This window comes from Myxine glutinosa, chromosome 9 (assembly GCF_964187855.1).
Source record: "Myxine glutinosa chromosome 9, kmMyxGlut1.1, whole genome shotgun sequence".
NCBI lineage: Eukaryota > Metazoa > Chordata > Myxini > Myxiniformes > Myxinidae > Myxine > Myxine glutinosa.
The window spans coordinates 107,166,984-107,185,702 of NC_136269.1; the positions used below are offsets into that span (position 1 = coordinate 107,166,984).

General features: G+C 46.9%; 3 protein-coding genes across 3 annotated transcripts in view; 1 reads left to right on the forward strand and 2 right to left on the reverse strand.

The window, feature by feature from the left end:
- LOC144893653 (uncharacterized) overlaps window positions 1-18,719 on the forward strand; it is a 1,023,192-nt gene that overhangs the window by 930,993 nt on the left and 73,480 nt on the right. The window lies entirely within an intron of this gene.
- Window positions 558-10,333, reverse strand: LOC144893727 (uncharacterized). The gene is made up of 4 exons (XM_078785119.1): window positions 10,300-10,333; window positions 8,444-8,744; window positions 2,118-2,394; window positions 558-1,216 (listed from the first exon to the last, which is right to left on the reverse strand). Exons 1-4 carry the CDS (start codon window positions 10,331-10,333, stop codon window positions 896-898), a joined length of 933 nt encoding a protein of 310 aa, XP_078641245.1. The 3' UTR covers window positions 558-895.
- The window catches only part of EIF2S1 (eukaryotic translation initiation factor 2 subunit alpha), a 32,361-nt gene continuing 25,827 nt past the window's right edge, over window positions 12,186-18,719 (reverse strand). The window contains exons 4-8 of the mRNA XM_068128599.2: window positions 17,446-17,597; window positions 17,244-17,350; window positions 13,598-13,695; window positions 12,760-12,903; window positions 12,186-12,664 (exon numbers count right to left, since the gene is read on the reverse strand). Coding sequence (XP_067984700.1) covers window positions 12,545-12,664; window positions 12,760-12,903; window positions 13,598-13,695; window positions 17,244-17,350; window positions 17,446-17,597 — 621 coding nt within the window. The 3' untranslated portion in view covers window positions 12,186-12,544. The remainder of the gene's footprint in view (window positions 12,665-12,759; window positions 12,904-13,597; window positions 13,696-17,243; window positions 17,351-17,445; window positions 17,598-18,719) is intronic.

Genomic DNA, 18,719 nt, shown 5'->3' on the forward strand with positions numbered 1-18,719 from the left:
TGCTCGCTGTGCCCTGTGATTCCACCTGCTCATCCCTCCAAACGATTCCTACCCTTCCATCCTTTTGCGTATGTGAGTTTGTTTTGTTTGTTCTGTCCATGGGTATTTAATTAAGCTTGTATAAGGAATTCACTGTGTCTCTAAAAGCTTCTGTATATTATTTTCTTATCTTTCCTTCTCCTTGGTTATTTTGAGCCTGTAAATAGTAATAAATAGTAATCGTATTTCCAAACCTTTCTTTGCCTTCGTTTTCCTTTTCTTCACATTCGTCGTCTTAGTCTTTTCCATATTGAGTAGCTGTGGCGCGATACGGCCAACGTCTGGGTGAATCGGGTGAATCGGGGAAACTGTTAGGTCGCGGAGCCTCCGCTCGGCAAACATACCATCCTTAACCGCGGACCGTAACAATATATATATATATATATATATATATATATATTGTTACAGACACGACTTTGATGTTAAAGTGGGCCGAGCGGAATGGCCGTCGTGTCCGCACAAATTACCCGACTATACTCGACGTTGACGAAGTCGCGTTACGCTGGCTCAATAAGAAAAAGAAGACACCCGGCTGGGTTATAAAATGACGACACCAGGGATACGGTTCTCAAGACCTCCGGAGGAGATTATATTCGTTACGGAAGGTCAGATTACAGGGACGAGAGGTACAACATAGAAAGACAAGCACTTAGACACAATCTTATATTGTTCCCGGACAGACGACAGACAAACGGGACAACGGCTGACTCACACGGGGGTTGATGGCAGGAAAGCGGGTATCGATGGCTCAAGGTGCACTCTTGGCTCAAAGCAGGGTACACGGTTCGGTCCAGAGATGCAGGGAGGTCTCACAGCGCTCGGAGGGGACGTTCTTTCACAGGCGGGCCTTTCTCTCTCAGCGCTCGCAGGTCCTTCTTTCTCCAGCTCGGGGCGCATCTCTCGTCACATCCGGCGCGTGGCCGCGTATATCCGGCGGGGAGTGACACGCCCTCGGCTCGTTAGCTCCGCCTCGTGGAATCGGCACGTTGCTTCTCATTGGGTGCGTGCGGGGGGGTTTACCAGGCTCCGCCCTTGACGAGGAGCTGACAAGGAGCCCCTTCGTGGTAACCCCGTGGAGCGCATGGTCTGGAGCGCATCGTCTGGAGCGCATTGTCGATGGCGGCGAACCGAGCCGGTGGGAGGACGCACACTTCCCCCCGCGCAGCGCCGTGCCCCTCTGTTGTTGTAGACGGGGAAGAAGATGGGAGGAGGTATGGGAAAGGTCCTAAACTCACTACTGGTGCCATATAATCACATTCTGGTGCAACGAAGTCATAATTAATGGAAACGAGGCCTTAACTGACATAGATTAGGAATAACTAGCAAGATGTCCGAAAGTTGTCTACGTGTGGTGCGGTGGACCTGGGCACGACATTTAATGGGGGAATAAGGGGAAGGTCGGCTCTACTGAGTGTTATTTACATGCAATGGGACTAGGGAATGGGGGATTGGGGAAAGTTGGGGAGTATTGGAGAAATAGGGGAATATTTACAAGCGGATATGGAGGCCAAATTCCATATTCGCAACATTGCACCCTTCTCTACCCTCGGGGCGTCCCGACCCGATAAATTTTTACCTACTTTAGTGTGGCACGCAATGTAGTTCCCTCTACTATTAACTCTACCCTGAGTGCGACAGTTTTACAGATATTCACAAATGAGTAAATATGTCCCCCTGCGACGTTGCACCCTTCTCCTCACAGAAACACACCCACAGGATAACCGAATCCGGAAAGAATTCTCAAACTACACATACAGCCGGTAGGGAGCATTATTTACACGACTACGCTGCTATTTACACTACGATCCAGGACCTGTTTTTGGAGGAACACATGCAGATGTTATGCATAGAGAGAGCGCGCTTGCCAGCATCGATACACCAACCCACGAGTGCTCTGTGGCCGACGGCCTTTAATAACGTGCAGAGCACCCTTTCCCAGCATCAAAAGCACCACCCCACCACCAATCGGTGCAGTCACCATTGTTCATTGGAATAAAAATAAATTCGACAACCCCTAACCCTGCAGGTGTCTCTTGCTCTTCTTGTGGTGCACTTGGTGTTAACTAAAAGTGGTTCACCTGTATGGCATAGGTGCCACGTTGACCCATAGGTCCATCCCCGGGTGGTGCTTGGCCGCAAACGAACTGCGGTCCATTGTGGGTGGCCACAAACATTGCGGTCCATATGGTGTATCGATCCCGGCAGCAAACAGCGAAAGTGCAGGCCCACAACTGCGCAGCCAGCACCTCTCTCTCTACCCCAAAGCCAGATCCTCGGAGGTGGGAGACAAAAGAAGCAGACAAGTGAGTAAGGTGGTAAGGGCGCAAAAGTGCACGCAATATAAGGTAATGCACACTGGGGGCACATGGGAACCAGGTGAGACAGGTACGTTCCTATCGTACGCCCCCCCCCCCCCCCCCACCAGGTAACCTACATGGCCCCTCCCTTACCCCTTACTGTACCCACACAACACAACACTACTCATAAACATCTACTTTACAAATCAACAAACATCCCTACTGTCTTCCCCGTTCCTCCCATATACCAAATTCGTCTTCTCTCCCTCCTAACCAATCAAATTTGCCATTTTCAACTGAACATCAAAATTTGCCATCACCAATTCATCATCAGTCCCTCCTAGGGAGGGAGAGATGGAATCACCCCAATGTCTCATCCACGTCGTGATGCGTCTCACAAATCCACACAGCAATCTCATTTCCTGCAACAAACAAAGAAAACACAGGTGTGGAGTCATCATCATCACAGGTAAGTGGCTGCGTATGGTGCGACAGGTTCTTCAATCCTAACTATTTCCTAAATGACTTTAACAACTTTACACTACCCGGGGTCTTTCTCCGGCCAAACCATTGGCCCTCTTACACTATGGGTTCTAAAAACCAATTCCCATTGGCCAAACTGTGGTGCGCTTCAATTTGGGGTCTCACTCCCCCGATTCATCTCCCGGTGCCCTCGTACAATTTCTGGGCTGCGGCGTGTACCTCTCCCAGTGGGTCTACCCACCTGCACACCTCCACCACTGCAGTTGCCTCCGAGCTTACCTGCTCCTTACCCTAACCTAACTACCAGGGGAAGGCCCTCTGGCACTCTCCCCACTCGGTGCCCTCTCTGGCACTGGGCTACCCGGGTCCATCCTCCGGATCCTCGGGCCCCATCCACAACTCTACCGGCTCCCAGAGCCCACCTGCGGCCTCACCTGGCCGACATCCTCACAGTGGTGGAGTGCCCAACCAACTATACACACTAACAGGCTACACGCCCCGCCATTTCCACAACACTAATGCACCCATTCACAACACCATTCTGCAACCGCACCACAAATGCCAATATCCAACCACAACTTACCTATACCCTCTACCTAACACTTACACTACCCGCCCCGGGTATTCGTGAAAGGGGTCCACTCTTCCCCCATCCACACCTTCGCACCATGCACACCACTCCGTACCACTTACTCCAACTCTCTCCACACACCTGTACTTGCACACCTGTGCTCTCACACTTGGTGCCACCTGCACCCTTCTCTCCCCAAGCGCATTCGCGCTGATCCACAACACTCACTACTCATACACTGCTCCACACACCTGTCCAGTTGCACACCTGTGCAATCACACCTGTCCAGTTGCACACCTGTGCAATCACACCTGTTCAATTCTCACACACACCGCATCATCTCAGCTAACTACTCCCTTCTGAAACTTGCGCTTCCCAGTCGTCCCTTTAAACTATTGCGCTCCCACGTCATTATCATCCATACTAATCTACCTGCGTCCCCACTACAGGTATCAGTCACTAACTAAACTTAACGTTACCTAATGTCATCTTCTAGATCCCTACACACAATATCCTAACCCACCCGGGCTAGTTTTCACTGCCATACACCCCATAAGCTAGTGCGCATTTGCCCCACCTGTGAGGGATGGTGGATTTGCCATCCCACCACATCGGGGGTCTCTCACTACCAATTTTGCACATCAAATTTCAACAAATTAAAAATTTGCCAATTACTGCCCATCATCTGCCAATCACTAATGCCAATCCTTTGCCAATCATCAAATTTTGTTTTTTTCCTAATTTTGGGTCCAAAACACTAACCTCATCACCCAGTCGACTCACTAATACCTCTCGGTGCGCCAATCCCTGTCCAAAGCCCGGCTTCGTAAAGCCAAGCAATGGATGCTGGTTGTTTTGTGCCAGCGGCTGGATGCGTCCGGCATTCGGTGCAGGGACGGGGGCTTACCCGTGCCGAGATCCCACGCATCACCTCGGCGTGGAGCCATCCAATGTCCCGATCTCGACCTGCCGGCACGTCTCAACAAAACGTGGTCGCCATAACGACCCTTCCTATCCAGCCGCCCGCTCCGCCTAGTGGAGCACAGACGCGGCCGTTCAAAGCGAGGCCCAGCACGCACCGAGGGCCCGATTCGGCTATAAGTCGTTCTAAGCTCTATCCCGTCTAACGTCGATGCTTCACCTGCATGCTTACACCCCGCAGCCCGTTCCTTGCTCACACATCCAGCCGTGCCCATGCTCCTCGTACCTTTCCTTACACACCCAGGTACACCCATTCCACTCACAGCCTTGGTCACACACCTGACCACCGAACACTTTGGCACACATTCGTTGCTCGCACACCTCACCAATACACCGCTTCGCGCCCCCTCCTCGGTCACCTCCTCTGTGACAATCACAGGTGTGCCCTCATTCGCACACCCAACCACGTGCCTCACCACCAACTCCAGCGTGCATTCCCACTCACGCTCTACCATTCCAGATGCGCATCCTTCCATCCCAGGTGTACATCCTCGCTCACCTGTCACAACTAACTCACGCTCCATGTCACTCTCACTACTTTCACCTCCATTCCTGACAGCGCACTCACCCTTACTCTTGACAGCGCACTCTTTCCTCATGCACCTGCCCGTCACACACCTTTCTTGCGCACACTCTCCCGTCACACCCTCTGTAACACTCACCACAGGTGGACACTCTTCCTTACTTCTGACAGCGCACTCTTTCCTCATGCACCTGTCCGTCACACACCTTTCTCGCGCACACTCCTGCGCACACTCTCCCGTCACACCCTCTGTAACACTCACCACGCCACGCTTCCATGTGCTCCCTCGCACACGCGCTACGACCGACTCACTCTCGCCAGCACCCTCACTCCTTGGCACGCACTTTTTCCTCACACACCCCAGAGTCGGACTTCCTCGCACACCTCCTTTTTCGCACACCAGTGGTGTCTCACGAACACCCGGGTCCATCTCGACCCCCAAGCTCATTAAATCACCTGGCGCATCATACGCACGACCATATTGGTCACCACTTACACCAGGTCCTCTTCCTCTTCGCTTCTCCTCCATCACCTGCGAATCCCTCATCCGGTTAATGAGCACATCATCACGATCCAAACACAGACTTTGGACCAATTCTTTTATCTCCTCTTTTATTTCTTTCTTATCCCCTCTCCGTCGCTGCTTAATTTCGCTCATCCCTTCTTCCACTTCTTCTAATTTGTGCTTCACCTCTTTTATTCCCCGGTACGTCTCCTCAAGCTCGTCCTCCAAGGCTACCTTGACCGTTTCCAGGTGCGTCCTCACCTGCCGGTCCTTCGTCTCCATTACCTCTATCACCTCGTCCAACCTCGTTGTCAGTCCCTCACGTACCATCTGACATTCCCTCTTTGTCGCTATCAAGTCGTTTTTTATGTCGTTTTGTGTCGCTTTTAAACCTCCTAATACCGCAGTGTTCCTTTGAACCTGCTCCACTAACTCCGTTTGTCCCACCGTCAGCTGCTCCACCTCCTGCGTCAGGTCCTCTATGCCCCCTTGTAACTTTACAGTCCCCTTTCTCACCTCTTTCTCCATGTGCTCCTTACAGTGCCTCACCTCCTCGCGCACTCCTCCGACCTCCTCACTCACACCTCTTCTGATCTCTTCTCCCATCACTTGCATCTCCTGCCCAGATGCCACCCTCATCTGCTCCATTTCCTCCCTGTGAGCATCCAGTTTGGTTTCTACCCCCATTCTGACCCCCTCTATCTGCTGCTCCATTTGTTTAACTTCCCTTTCCGCTTGGTCCCTCATGTCCCTCAATTTGCCTTCCATACTGTTTTCTAACCCCTCTAACCCATTTTTCACTCCCTCTATCTGATTCTCCTGGGCAGCCATTCTATTTTCTACCCCCGTTAACCCATGTTTCACCTCTTTTATCCCGTTGTCTAACCCCTCAAATTTCTTTTCTAATCCCTCACCGGTACCCCTCGCTTCGTCCCTCATTACCCCCATTTGGCCCTCTAATCGCCCACTATCAACCCTCATTTGCTCACTCTGAGCATCCATCCGGTTCCCCATTACCCCCAATTGGTTACTCTGCAGTTTGAGGGACGCCTGCATTTGCGCCATAAATTGCTCCATGAGGACCTGCATCTGGGCCATCCCTCCCACTTGTGCAGCGGGTGCGGCCGCCGTAGCTATGTGCGAGGCGCCATTTCGCGCGTCTGCTACCCCCGCTGTTTCGCTCTCCTCACGTGTCTCAATTTGGTCCTGGACCGACCCTGCTTCACTCTCCCCTACCGGACCCCAGCCGTCTTGATCCGCCATAGCGCGACTTGCAAAATTCGAGTTTCGTAACACAAATCCAAATTTTGCTGTTATAATTTCGTCGAGCGCAGTAACCGCGGGACCGCGCTCCGGATCGATTTTCCCTCCCCAAAATTTGGGCCTAACTAATTTAGTCCCGGGTCCGAATCTCACTCCTCGACACCAATTGTTACCGTACTAACACAATTGGTGTCCAAAATTTGGGCTAAATAAATTTAGTCCCAGGTTCGAATCCAACTCCTGACAACCAATTGTTACAGACACGACTTTGATGTTAAGGTGGGCCGAGCGGAATGGCCGTCGTGTCCGCACAAATTACCCGATTGTACTCGACGTTGACGGAGCCGCGCTACGCTGGATCAATAAGGAAAAAGAAGACACCCGGCTGGGTTATAATGACAGACACCAATGTTTCGATTCTCAATTATATTCGTACGGAAAAGGTTAGATTACAGGGGCTAGAGGTATATCACAGGAAGACAAGCACTTAGACACACTCTTATATTAACCCCGGACAGACGACAGGTAAACGGGACAACGGCTGACTCACACGGGGGTTGATGGCAGGAAAGCGGGTATCGATGGCTCAAGGTGCACTCTTGGCTCAAAGCAGGGTACACGGTTCGGTCCAGAGATGCAGGGAGGTCTCACAGCGCTCGGAGGGGACGTTCTTTCACAGGCGGGCCTTTCTCTCTCAGCGCTCGCAGGTCCTTCTTTCTCCAGCTCGGGGCGCATCTCTCGTCACATCCGGCGCGTGGCCGCGTATATCCGGCGGGGAGTGACACGCCCTCGGCTCGTTAGCTCCGCCTCGTGGAATCGGCACGTTGCTTCTCATTGGGTGCGTGCGGGGGGGTTTACCAGGCTCCGCCCTTGACGAGGAGCTGACAAGGAGCCCCTTCGTGGTAACCCCGTGGAGCGCATGGTCTGGAGCGCATCGTCTGGAGCGCATTGTCGATGGCGGCGAACCGAGCCGGTGGGAGGACGCACACTTCCCCCCGCGCAGCGCCGTGCCCCTCTGTTGTTGTAGACGGGGAAGAAGATGGGAGGAGGTATGGGAAAGGTCCTAAACTCACTACTGGTGCCATATAATCACATTCTGGTGCAACGAAGAGTCATAATTAATGGAAACGAGGCCTTAACTGACATAGATTAGGAATAACTAGCAAGATGTCCGAAAGTTGTCTACGTGTGGTGCGGTGGACCTGGGCACGACATTTAATGGGGGAATAAGGGGAAGGTCGGCTCTACTGAGTGTTATTTACATGCAATGGGACTAGGGAATGGGGGATTGGGGAAAGTTGGGGAGTATTGGAGAAATAGGGGAATATTTACAAGCGGATATGGAGGCCAAATTCCATATTCGCAACAATATATATAGTTGGGGTTTTGAGAACCCTGCACTTAGTAAATTGTTGTAAATATACCCTTTGTAAATAATTCTCGGTGTAAATACCTCCATTTCATTGTTAAGGTCAAAGGTCGTCCCGTAGTTAGTCCATGAACAACACGTAGCGAACCATAGGCCCTCTTCGTAGTTATTTCATTGTTATGTGTTTCAAGTAAGGCTGTGTTTACAATAGTTGAATCTGCGTTGCATTAATCAAATAAGATAGGTCCCTTTCGTTCCCTTCAAAAGCGGTGCGAGTGGTTTGCTATCCCCACAAGACACCATTGCCATGTGCTCCATCTCTGAGAAGAAGGGGGAGGAGCCACCAGAACAGGCGTGGCACGTCGTCGTCATCAGAGGTGGAGTCAGCAAGCCTTTACCGGCCAACCAGCACCACGGTGAGCCAACCGGTAGGTGTGTTCTCAGGGCTGGCAGCTTGATACGGCCGACAGCAATGAAAGCAACTGTGAGGGACTGCTTAGAAAGAGACGCGTGAGGAGGTTCATGAGAGAGGACCGAGGAGGAAGAACCGAGAGAGGAGCACCGAGCAGCTTGTTGAGCACGAGCATCGTTGGGGTGCAAGAGTCGGTGCGCTCGGGTCACCAAGACAGCGGCAACATAAACCGCGCTGCCTGCCGGGTTTTCGCTGCTGAAACCATTTCCGTGGGGCCGCCGCCGGCTGCTCGTTTTCCAGCCTGGAGCGTGGATTTGAAGCGGACCTCCTCCCTGAGCTTTTCCTCCGAACCTTCATCCAGCCATTCCTGCCTGCAATTCCCTTTGTCGTGTAAGTCTTTTTTCTTCGTGTAAGTCTGTAAGTTTTTCTCCCGCCTCTGGAACAAACTCCCTCGCTCTCTTCAATCCCACTCCACCCTCCAGGTCTTTAAAACAGCTGTTCACCACCATCTCTTATCTTCCCCCATCCAAAACCTTGATCTTTTCTATGCCCGCTAATTTCACCCCAATTCCACTTTTTTGAAATACCAACTTCTGTCCTGGAAGTCCTTGGTGTCCTTGTTTTATACTTCTCCCCCCCCCTTCCCACGCCTCCTCCCCCCAAGCCCTCTCCCTCCCACACATCTCCCTGCTCTTAAATGTTGTGTGCTCTCAAGTGTTTGTGTGCTTCCCCTTCTCTTGTCTTCCGCTCCCTCTTTTTATATATTTTGTTTGTCTGGTTGATTTGTTTGTGAAGTAAATGTCAGCTCTTTCACGAGCCTCGATTCAATATACAAAAAACAAAAGAAAAAATAAAGTCTGTTGTCTGTCCTTTTTGTTGTCTGGGATTCAATAATTAAGACTGTTTTAAGGCTTGCCCTGTGTATCTTCTTCTTCTTTGCCCTGTATGTTACTTTCGTTTCTCTTCCTTTGGTTTTCTGTACATAATTAATAAATGTCTGTATTTCTTACCTTTGGTTTCTTCTTTCTCATCCGATCGCTTTTGTCCCTTCTTTCGATTGAGTACCTGTGGCCCGATTCGGCCAACGCTCGGAATCGGGTTTAGTCGCTTGATAACGGCTCGGACCGCGGATTGCTAAACCGCTCGGCAAATACCATCTTGTCCATGGTTCGAGCGGTACTTGTCTCCCTGTTTTGCGGAGGGATTGATAAAGGTATTCGGGATAACACCTGGACCAATAACCCTGAACAATCCCACCCCACAAAAGAGCGTTACAAGTACCAGGACCAGAGACGGCCGGCTCAACAGGCCAAGGGGATTAACCCCCCCCCCCCCCCCTTGCTAAGGGGAGTGCTGTTTCTGAGATCCGTAACAATATATATATATATATATATATATATATATATATATATATATATATATATATATATATATATATATATATATATATATTAAGCAAACCTAAGAAACACATTCATGATTTACCTGTATTCTTCAGCGCTACATTTTTTTTATTTTGACTTGATTCATCGAGATGAAGATCGTGACATGGGCAAAATAAAAGATACGTCGTAAAAACCCGGCGGGAAGTCTAAGGGAGGTAGTGTATTCATGTATTGGGGGCACATCTGCTCTGTGAGGCAGGAAGTTCAACTTTCCCATCCAGTTTTTGATAAATTTGAATTGACCTTCCCTTCCAGCTCAAACTTATAATTTAAAATAAATACATATTTGTACTCAGGTCCTTTTTATTTATACTTATACGTGTTGGGTTCTGACTTCTGATTTACAGTATATATTCAATCAGAGCACAAAATATATTTGGCCGCTCTCTTCCACCATCCACCCCATCCCACCTCCACCATTCCCCCACGATCCCCAATCCACCATCACCACCACTAACCCCCACCCATCATTCCCAACATCTCTCACTCGCTGAGAAAGGAGACATGGTTAAAGATGCCTATCCCTCTGAAACGACGTGTGGCGAGGCGCACGATGCGCGCCGAGTCACGCTCATCTATCTATAATTCCAGCAATCTCTGTGTGTGTGTGTGTGTGTGTGTCTGTGTGTGTGTTTGTTTGTCTGTGACCGCTGTTTCTCGACAACCACGGGTCCGATATACTTTAAACTTGCCAGGTATATTGCTGGGGACCCGAGGATGTGCCTTTTCAAGGTTTCATATTAATCGGACAAGTAGTTACCGAGCTATGTCCAAAAAACGATTCAACCAATCAGAGAGCAGCGAGCTATCACGTGTGCCGAACGTGCCGAACAGACTCTGCCTCGGACGGCACATTTGAGAGCGTATTCATTTATTTCACGTTGGCAAACTATGTTGGCGTTAAACTATGTTTTAAAACTAATTAAAACTAATTTGCGATTCATCGTAACTGCGATATGCGACCTTCCGGACAGTCAAATGAGGACGTCACTTCCGGACTTACGGATAGTCATAGTGACGCTGAACGTGGCGAGCAGACGCTGCCTCGGACGGCACATTTGAGAGCGTATTCATTTATTTGACGTTGCAATCTGTGTTGATTGTTGTAAGGTACGATCGATTGTAGTACATACATATTTATATTTTGTACATATTCATTACGGGCACGTCACGGGTACGGTACGGGTACGGTACCGGGTACGGTTACGGGTACGCCACGTACGGGCACTTTCAAGGTTTCATATTAATCGGAGAAGTAGTTACCGAGCTATGGCGATTTCTTTACCAAACTCCGCAAGCCGTTCGCTTTGGACCAAACCATTTCATGTAAATAGAGGGGGGGGGATTGTCACCGTACTCGCAAGCCGTTCGCTTTGGACCAAACCATTTCATGTAAATAGAGGGGGGGGATTGTCACCGTACTCGCAAGCCGTTCGCTTTGGCTTTGCGAATGGACCAAACCATTTCATGTAAATAGAGGGGGGGGATATAATTTTAGATATATATATAGTACGGGCATGCCCTAGTATGAAACAATTACCAGACATTTGAACACAATCAAACAATACCGGAAACGGTCGAAGTTGGTCGTAAGGCTTTTCTTACGAGGTTAAAGCAATCTCCACACGATACATTTTTCCTCCTTCCCTTCCCCCCTCCCCCAAAACAGAGGGGGCCGGTAAAAAAGCCGCCCTCACCCTGCGTTCCCCCAAAGATATATAATTATGTAGTACATCTTTCTCCTCCCTCTCCCCTCACCTTCCACTCCCCCCACTCGCTTCTTCACACCTCCCTCTCCTGCCTCCCTAACCCCCTCCCCCCGTCCCCAGCAAAGCCGGGTACTCCTGCTGGTAATGTATATAAAATTGGGAGTTGACATATGCCAAGTTTCAATTATTTTCGTTGAGCGGTTTCAGAGGAAACTATGTCCCAATTTTTTCCCTTTAATCCAATATGGCTACCATACCATGCGACCTATAATGTCAGCGTTAGCAATAAAATATTCGCCATGGGGAGTCCCTCTTATGTTTAAGGTTTCTCATCAATTGCACAAGTGTTTGCAGAGAAAACCATCTTTAGAGTGAAAGTATATAGACGACACACAGAGCCACAGTCAAAGAGACATGGGCATTGCAATAGTCTCGCATTCCCTTCGGGTGAGACTAAAACAACTCCAAGTGTCACCAATAGTATTCCTAATTCTTCTCCTATACTTAACCATCATTTAAAAAGTCTAATCAGATAGGCTATTAACTCTTGCTGGATCAAAAACGGTTGAAACAGAATAAAATGTTCAATTCGTAGTCCAGATATCCTTTATTTTTGAAAGGAAATTGGGCCTTCAGTTCAGAAAAGTGACTTTAAATCCTTTCCACCCCACGCGTTGAAAAGGAAATATCCTAATTTATTTGAGACCCAAAATGCAATCAGTTCAAAGCTGAAGCACTGCACAGCAATGAAAATGCCCAAAATGCATTGCAGATGCCATGACCAGCTTCTGATTAATGTGCAATTAGGAATAGAGACTGCAGCTCAGATGGAACAAACTGTTAAAACAGCATGGCTGTCCACCACTTGCTAAAAGGCTACAGTCTGAGGACAGCCTGGATATTTGCAAAGAGCACAAGCTCAGGGTGGAAAACCCATCGTCACAAAATCAGTCTTCAGCCTCTGGATCCTCTGCATCGTCGTCTCCATCCACCTCAGCATTCTCCTTCTCCAGCTTCTCCAGCTGCCGAGCCAGCTCGGTCTCATCCATGTCCGTCACCACCTTGGGCTGCACATGTCACATTTGTTTATTTATTTTATGCATTCAAATTTTATTTTGCTTGCTTATCAAAACTACAAAAGCACAGTGAGCCAGACACTCACTGCCAACTGGACATTGAAGACACCACGTTTCTCCTCAATCTTCTCCTTGATGGAAGACATAGCCTGGTTGAGGACAGAGAGGCCTTCGGTGCGTTCCAGAGTAGTCGTCGTCATAACGTAACGGGGAGGTGCGATCAGGTTTATCTGTCCACAAAGGAAAATATATACATATGTTTCAATTCTGGTTGAACCCCTCCAGCCACCATCCTCCCCCCAACACCTGTCCTCAAAATCACTTTTTTGGGGATGAGGCTGACCGGTACTGAACCGCTGCTCTGCTATGTACACACCACTCTACTACCTCGACGACTTTCCTCTCACTTTCCCTTCCCTCCTCGCTCCCTATTCAGATTGGCTCAAACTCAATCTCTCATTCAGGTCCGAATCTGGAGGAGAGATAATCATCCAAAGTGTCATGTTGGCCTCGGCCATTCGCGTTACAGGGATGAAGAGACACTCTCATGGCATTGTTCTTCACAGGTGGTATGCAGAGAAAATTTAAATTTCACGTTCAGCACCGCAAGGAAAACAAAGAAGGCAACAAAAACCCCAAGACCCATGGCGAGAAAGATGACACGGCCATCTGCTCCAACAAGACGTTGTAACAGAGCATGTGCGGCAACACATTTATTTTTAACAAATCTGATGGTGCCCCTCACCTGCTATAATAAAAAATCTAGAACCCACCCTCTATTTTGAAATTTGATCTGCACTAATATGCATGCAGCATGACAACCTCAACCTACAAGAAAAATAGTTTCCCTCCAACCCCTCACTGCTTTGTTTCATTGTCCGACTACTCGTCCTCAAACCAATAAATTAAACGAGGGCTTCATACCTTCACGGGCATTTTGTCGGTAGAACATGCAAGACCAGCACGCAGAGCATCTTTGACAGCGTCGATGCCATCATACCCATAACAAGCAACTTCAATATCTGCAACGCGCACACACAGATCAAAATGAATGTCCAATTTTGGGAAACTGGAGTGCCACCAAGTTTTGGTGCAGAGCAAGAAGAAACGTACATGTACTTTACATGTTCCCAAAGCAATTAACAACAAAGCACTGTTAAGGCAAAGTTATGAGAACAGCAAAATCAATATGGGAGAGAGGGGGGGGGGGGGGGTTGATAGCCTCCGTAACTTGGTTACGTAACTCCGTAACCTCCGTAACGGTTGGTAATAAATAAATCACAAGGCTTCCGTAACTTTTCTCCCCCCCCCCCCCCCCCCCTTACGGGATGATGTTAAACTTTTCTCCCCCCTATGGGCTGGTGTTGCTGCATCACGCCTCTCCTAGATTTTTGGAATCTCTGACAATGAGGCCGAAGCATAAGGACTGGTGTTGTTAAATCACAAAACGGTTGTCTTTCTTTTTTTTCTTTTTTTTTGTTTAAACCACCTCTCATCCAGTCTTGCTCCCTCTGCCCTCAGACTTATCCAGCTCTTCCAAGTTGTATGCATTCTTCCAGTAACACCCTCCTGGTTAAATTCCCAAAATCAAGCTTTCCACTCTCCTCGACTCTTTCATCCCTGCAATCTGGAAGGCCGTTTGTTTTTACTGCCTTCCATATACGGTCCAATTACACTCTCCTCTCCAAGGATTCAAGCAGGTATCAGATCAGAGCAGGTCTTCAATCAGAGCTGAAGTACCTCCATCACGTCATCCCCCATCCCTACCAGAAACATTTTATATTCCCATCATCAACATCACCCACCCCTCTTACTTACAGGTTATTGTGTTATACATAGTTCTATCAAGTCTCCTCCCTCTCTATTGTTTTGTCCAACTGTTAACCCACTGCCCCACTCAGTTGTTGCCTTTTTACACACTTTTATTGAACTTCATCTGAACTTTGTTTGTTTGTCCCGTTTCAAATCTTTGAGCAGTTCGTTTTCTAGCTTCCATACACCCTAGAGAGCTGAAATTTGGCCCACGGTCCTCTTTTCTGGTATATTTTCATCCATCAAAATTTATTTAAAAAAAAAAAAAAGTGTGTCTATTATCCGAAAACATGTTTTTTCGTTTATTATTATTCTCCATCACCTCGCTCTTCAACAAAATCTTGTATTAAAACAAGAATGACCGCACCATGATCACAACCTGCGACAAAATCTGCGGATAAATGTAACGACAAAATCTACTGAGTTTTAATCGACAAAATCTAACGGGCCAATTGGAAAACGCACATTTAAAACACTCAACCCTTTGAGTACGGGATTTTTTTTGGATAAAATCTTGATATGATATGATAAAATATTTATGATAAAATGATAAAATTATGAACTATGATCAATTTGATTTTAAAATTACACGGGATTAATTTGGCATTTTGGTACGGGAATGCAACCACGTACTGACGATCTATTTATAGGTATAGTCGATGACGTAGTAACGTCATCCGTACACAAAACTTTTTTCGCGGGTTGCAGCACTGGACGTCATCCGTACTCAAAGGGTTAAAAGATGAACAGCTCCAATAGGAAACACACATTTAATGCGCTGTTAAAATATTAACTTGACACCTCTCATCCATGTCACCCTCCACCATGGTTAGATCAGAATGAGCTGATTCGTCACATGGTCAATGGTCATGGATTGCTTAACCCCTAAATTACTTAAATGGGGCCATTCAAAAATTACGGACCACAATTTTTTACGGCGTAGCCCATAGGGCAAAGCAGTCGAGAACAGTGTTTGCCCGTCCGTATGTATGTATGTATGTCTATGTATGTATGTCCCCTCAAATGTATACCAATCAGAGCTGAAGATTTGGTCACATGACAGGGTGATGTGATTACTTCTGATGTCATTAAGGCGTACAACAGCTGACTCAACACTCCGACATTTTGATTCCAATTTCGTTCAGGCTGAACATATCGTCGAACCTATACGTCATTAAGTGTATGATGTCATTACGACAGCTGACTCCACCGACCAAAATTGAATTTACGAGTACACCATCTCACGACTGGAGCGGCAGAAAGGGTCATTCCTCTCTGGTGTACATAGATTACAGTCGATCTATGGTTGGGTCTCAAGAACATTAGATGTGTGTTCATTTACCATGTTTCTTGTGGAGAGATCACCATTTGGTTGAAGCATTCGAGCAAGCACTCCATTAAAAACCATTAAGGAACGGCTGGCTTGGCAAGCGCTAGCTAACTGCTTGGCAAATGAGCACACCGATCTTCCTCCCTTTCAGTTTTGTGTTAAACAGCAGGAAAAGTGGGTTTCATTGGTGGTTTTCAAAACAAAACCTTAACTGGTGGGTTTCAAAAGGCCGTTACGAAAAACGCCACTTTTGCGGCAGGAAGGTTCATGTTATTTCCCCAACCCTTGTGGGGTATATAGATTACAATAAATCTTCGCTCAGTTCTGTAAGTAAAGCTTACCTCATGGATGTCGAGATTCCTCCAAATTTCTTTGTTCAATGCTATAAACAGCATTAGCGACTGTTTAAAAAGCTAATCATATGTGTTTGTGGTTTATAATCTTTTACAAGCCCGGCTACGCAGTTGTTTGAGTTCCATTCTTGTTTTTATTAATCTGCGTAACGTAATGCTTAATTACCGTGCTTTCTGACATAATGTGCGTTCTGACGGGCTTGAATAAACCTTATTATTATTCGACATACGATTACATTTTTTGGGGTCCCTCATCGTCAACAACACTCGAACCAAACAAAGCCAATGTATGATGAATCTGATGCAACAAACCCAGGCAGTGTATTATCAGCAGAGGCCTACAGACCTAATGTGTTAGGCTCACCAGAAAACCAAAATGGCAGCAATATAATTTTGGCCAGGTGTTATGGTGGGTGGAGTCAAGCAACAGCAGTGGGTGTGGTAGGGCTGACCAATGGGTGCACATTTCAAAAATCGACCCCCAACAAGAACCCCAACCCCAACAACAACAACAACGTAAAGCTTCCAATCGACCTGCGACAAAAATAACTACAACAGCACTCTTAGACGTCACGACTTTGACCGATATGCCACCGCCCACATTCATAATCATTATACATAGTTCTACCAAGTTTGATTTCAAGCCCTTCAGCTGTTCTCAAGTATCACATTTTTTTTTACCTGACATGACCTCTGAGCTTAGTTTCCATCAGCCATTCTAAAGTTATCATGGCACCGTCAACCACTTACAGACTCGGACCTTCGACGCCGATATCTAAAGTTCATCTTTGCATCATTTTACCTACTAGTACCAAATTTGACTTGGCCTCCTCCAACCGCTCTTAACTCATAGCAGTAACGAAAACCTATCAAGGACAGACAGACAGCCAACCCAAAAACACACTTCCTCCAGCGACTTTATCGGCAGAGGTATAAAAGGTTAAAAGTAAATTTAACAAAATTTTAAAATGCTGTTAAGTACAATCATTTAAAAACATGAAACTTTATTTGTGAAGAGTGTGTCCAAATCAATTTGGCCAAGAAAGAGGGGAAAAGGAACAAGTAACAAAACCACCTGCTCTAATTTTAACAGCTTGTGGTGTGAGGCGGCGATTTATGTTTTCAAGGAGTACGTCCTTCTCCTCTTCATTCAATTCCAAACCATCTAGCACAGAAGGATCTCTGAAAAGAGAACAAAGCAACAACAACAATGAACCCTCTCAAATTCCCAACGACAGAGAGCAAAATTGTGGGTACAGTTCAGGCTGCGGACTTACGTCACGGCTAGCTTGAAAGCGTCATAAGCGCCGTAGCCTGGCCGGCGATACTTCTCATCGAAAATCCAGGCGGTGCGTTTGTACAAGCTCTCCAGTTGCTCATCATTACTATACTCAAGGACCTCTGCAACATGCCTCAGGATGCTATACACCTAAGTGGAACAACGAAGGAAAATTTTGCACATGCAGTACGTGGCAATCCTTTTTCTCTGCAAAGGCAACTAGAACGCCACTCAGTAGAGCGCATACTCCCGCCGTGGGTCAAGTTGGAATAGTACGATTTCACAAAAGTTTGATGGAGTAGTTCAGTGACAACAGAAGACAAGACAACACAAGACGGACACTGCACATATATATAGAATATATAGAAGATAATGTTGAACAAAAAAAAACAAGGCAATTTCACTTACATTTTCGGATTCAGCGTTCAATTCGATACAAGTGAGTGTATGTTGAGGCATGTGTGACTTCAAATAAAATTGTAAGCCAGGAAAAACGTTCGTTTCATTCTTTAGGGATACAACATGTAAAACTGGCCCAAACGTCAAAACAAAACTCGCTCATTTTAAGTTGTACAAGCTAATGCGACCACTCATTCTTCTGGGAAGAATCCCATGCACATGCTTGTCACACTTATAAGTCACCTAAGTCTTTATAAGTTCATAAAATACTGACACCGCGATTGACATTCGCTGAGGTAAATGTTGATATCTCTTCTGAGGTAAAAAAAATTAAAATAATAATAATACAGTATTAAAGCATTATACATATCAAACGATACATTTTATGAAACGGGGAAACCTAATACACACTTTGGTGGTTTTAAAATGACAGAATATGTCTTTATTAGAAAAAAAAAATGAACATTGAAGACGACGCTGCTAAAAAATACACCGCTCTAACGCATAACCACAAGTCTAAACTACATTTACAACAAATATGAAAACTATTTTCATATCACAATGTTAAATATAGAATATATAGAAGATAATGTTAAAAACAAATGAGCCCTATCTTCCAATGGTAAAAAATCCTTCAAAAAATTCCTGGATCCAGAATAATATCATGAGCTTCACCAAAAACTAATCAATTCTTCCTTACCTCAAGGGCAATCATCCCACCAACTTTCATCCAAATCCGTTCAGAACTTTTCCAGATATCTTGTTCACAAACATATGAACACACACACACACACACACACACACACACACACGGACACGATCGAATGCATTACTCCCTGGCGAGAGTAATAAAAGAACGTGGTACACGACCTG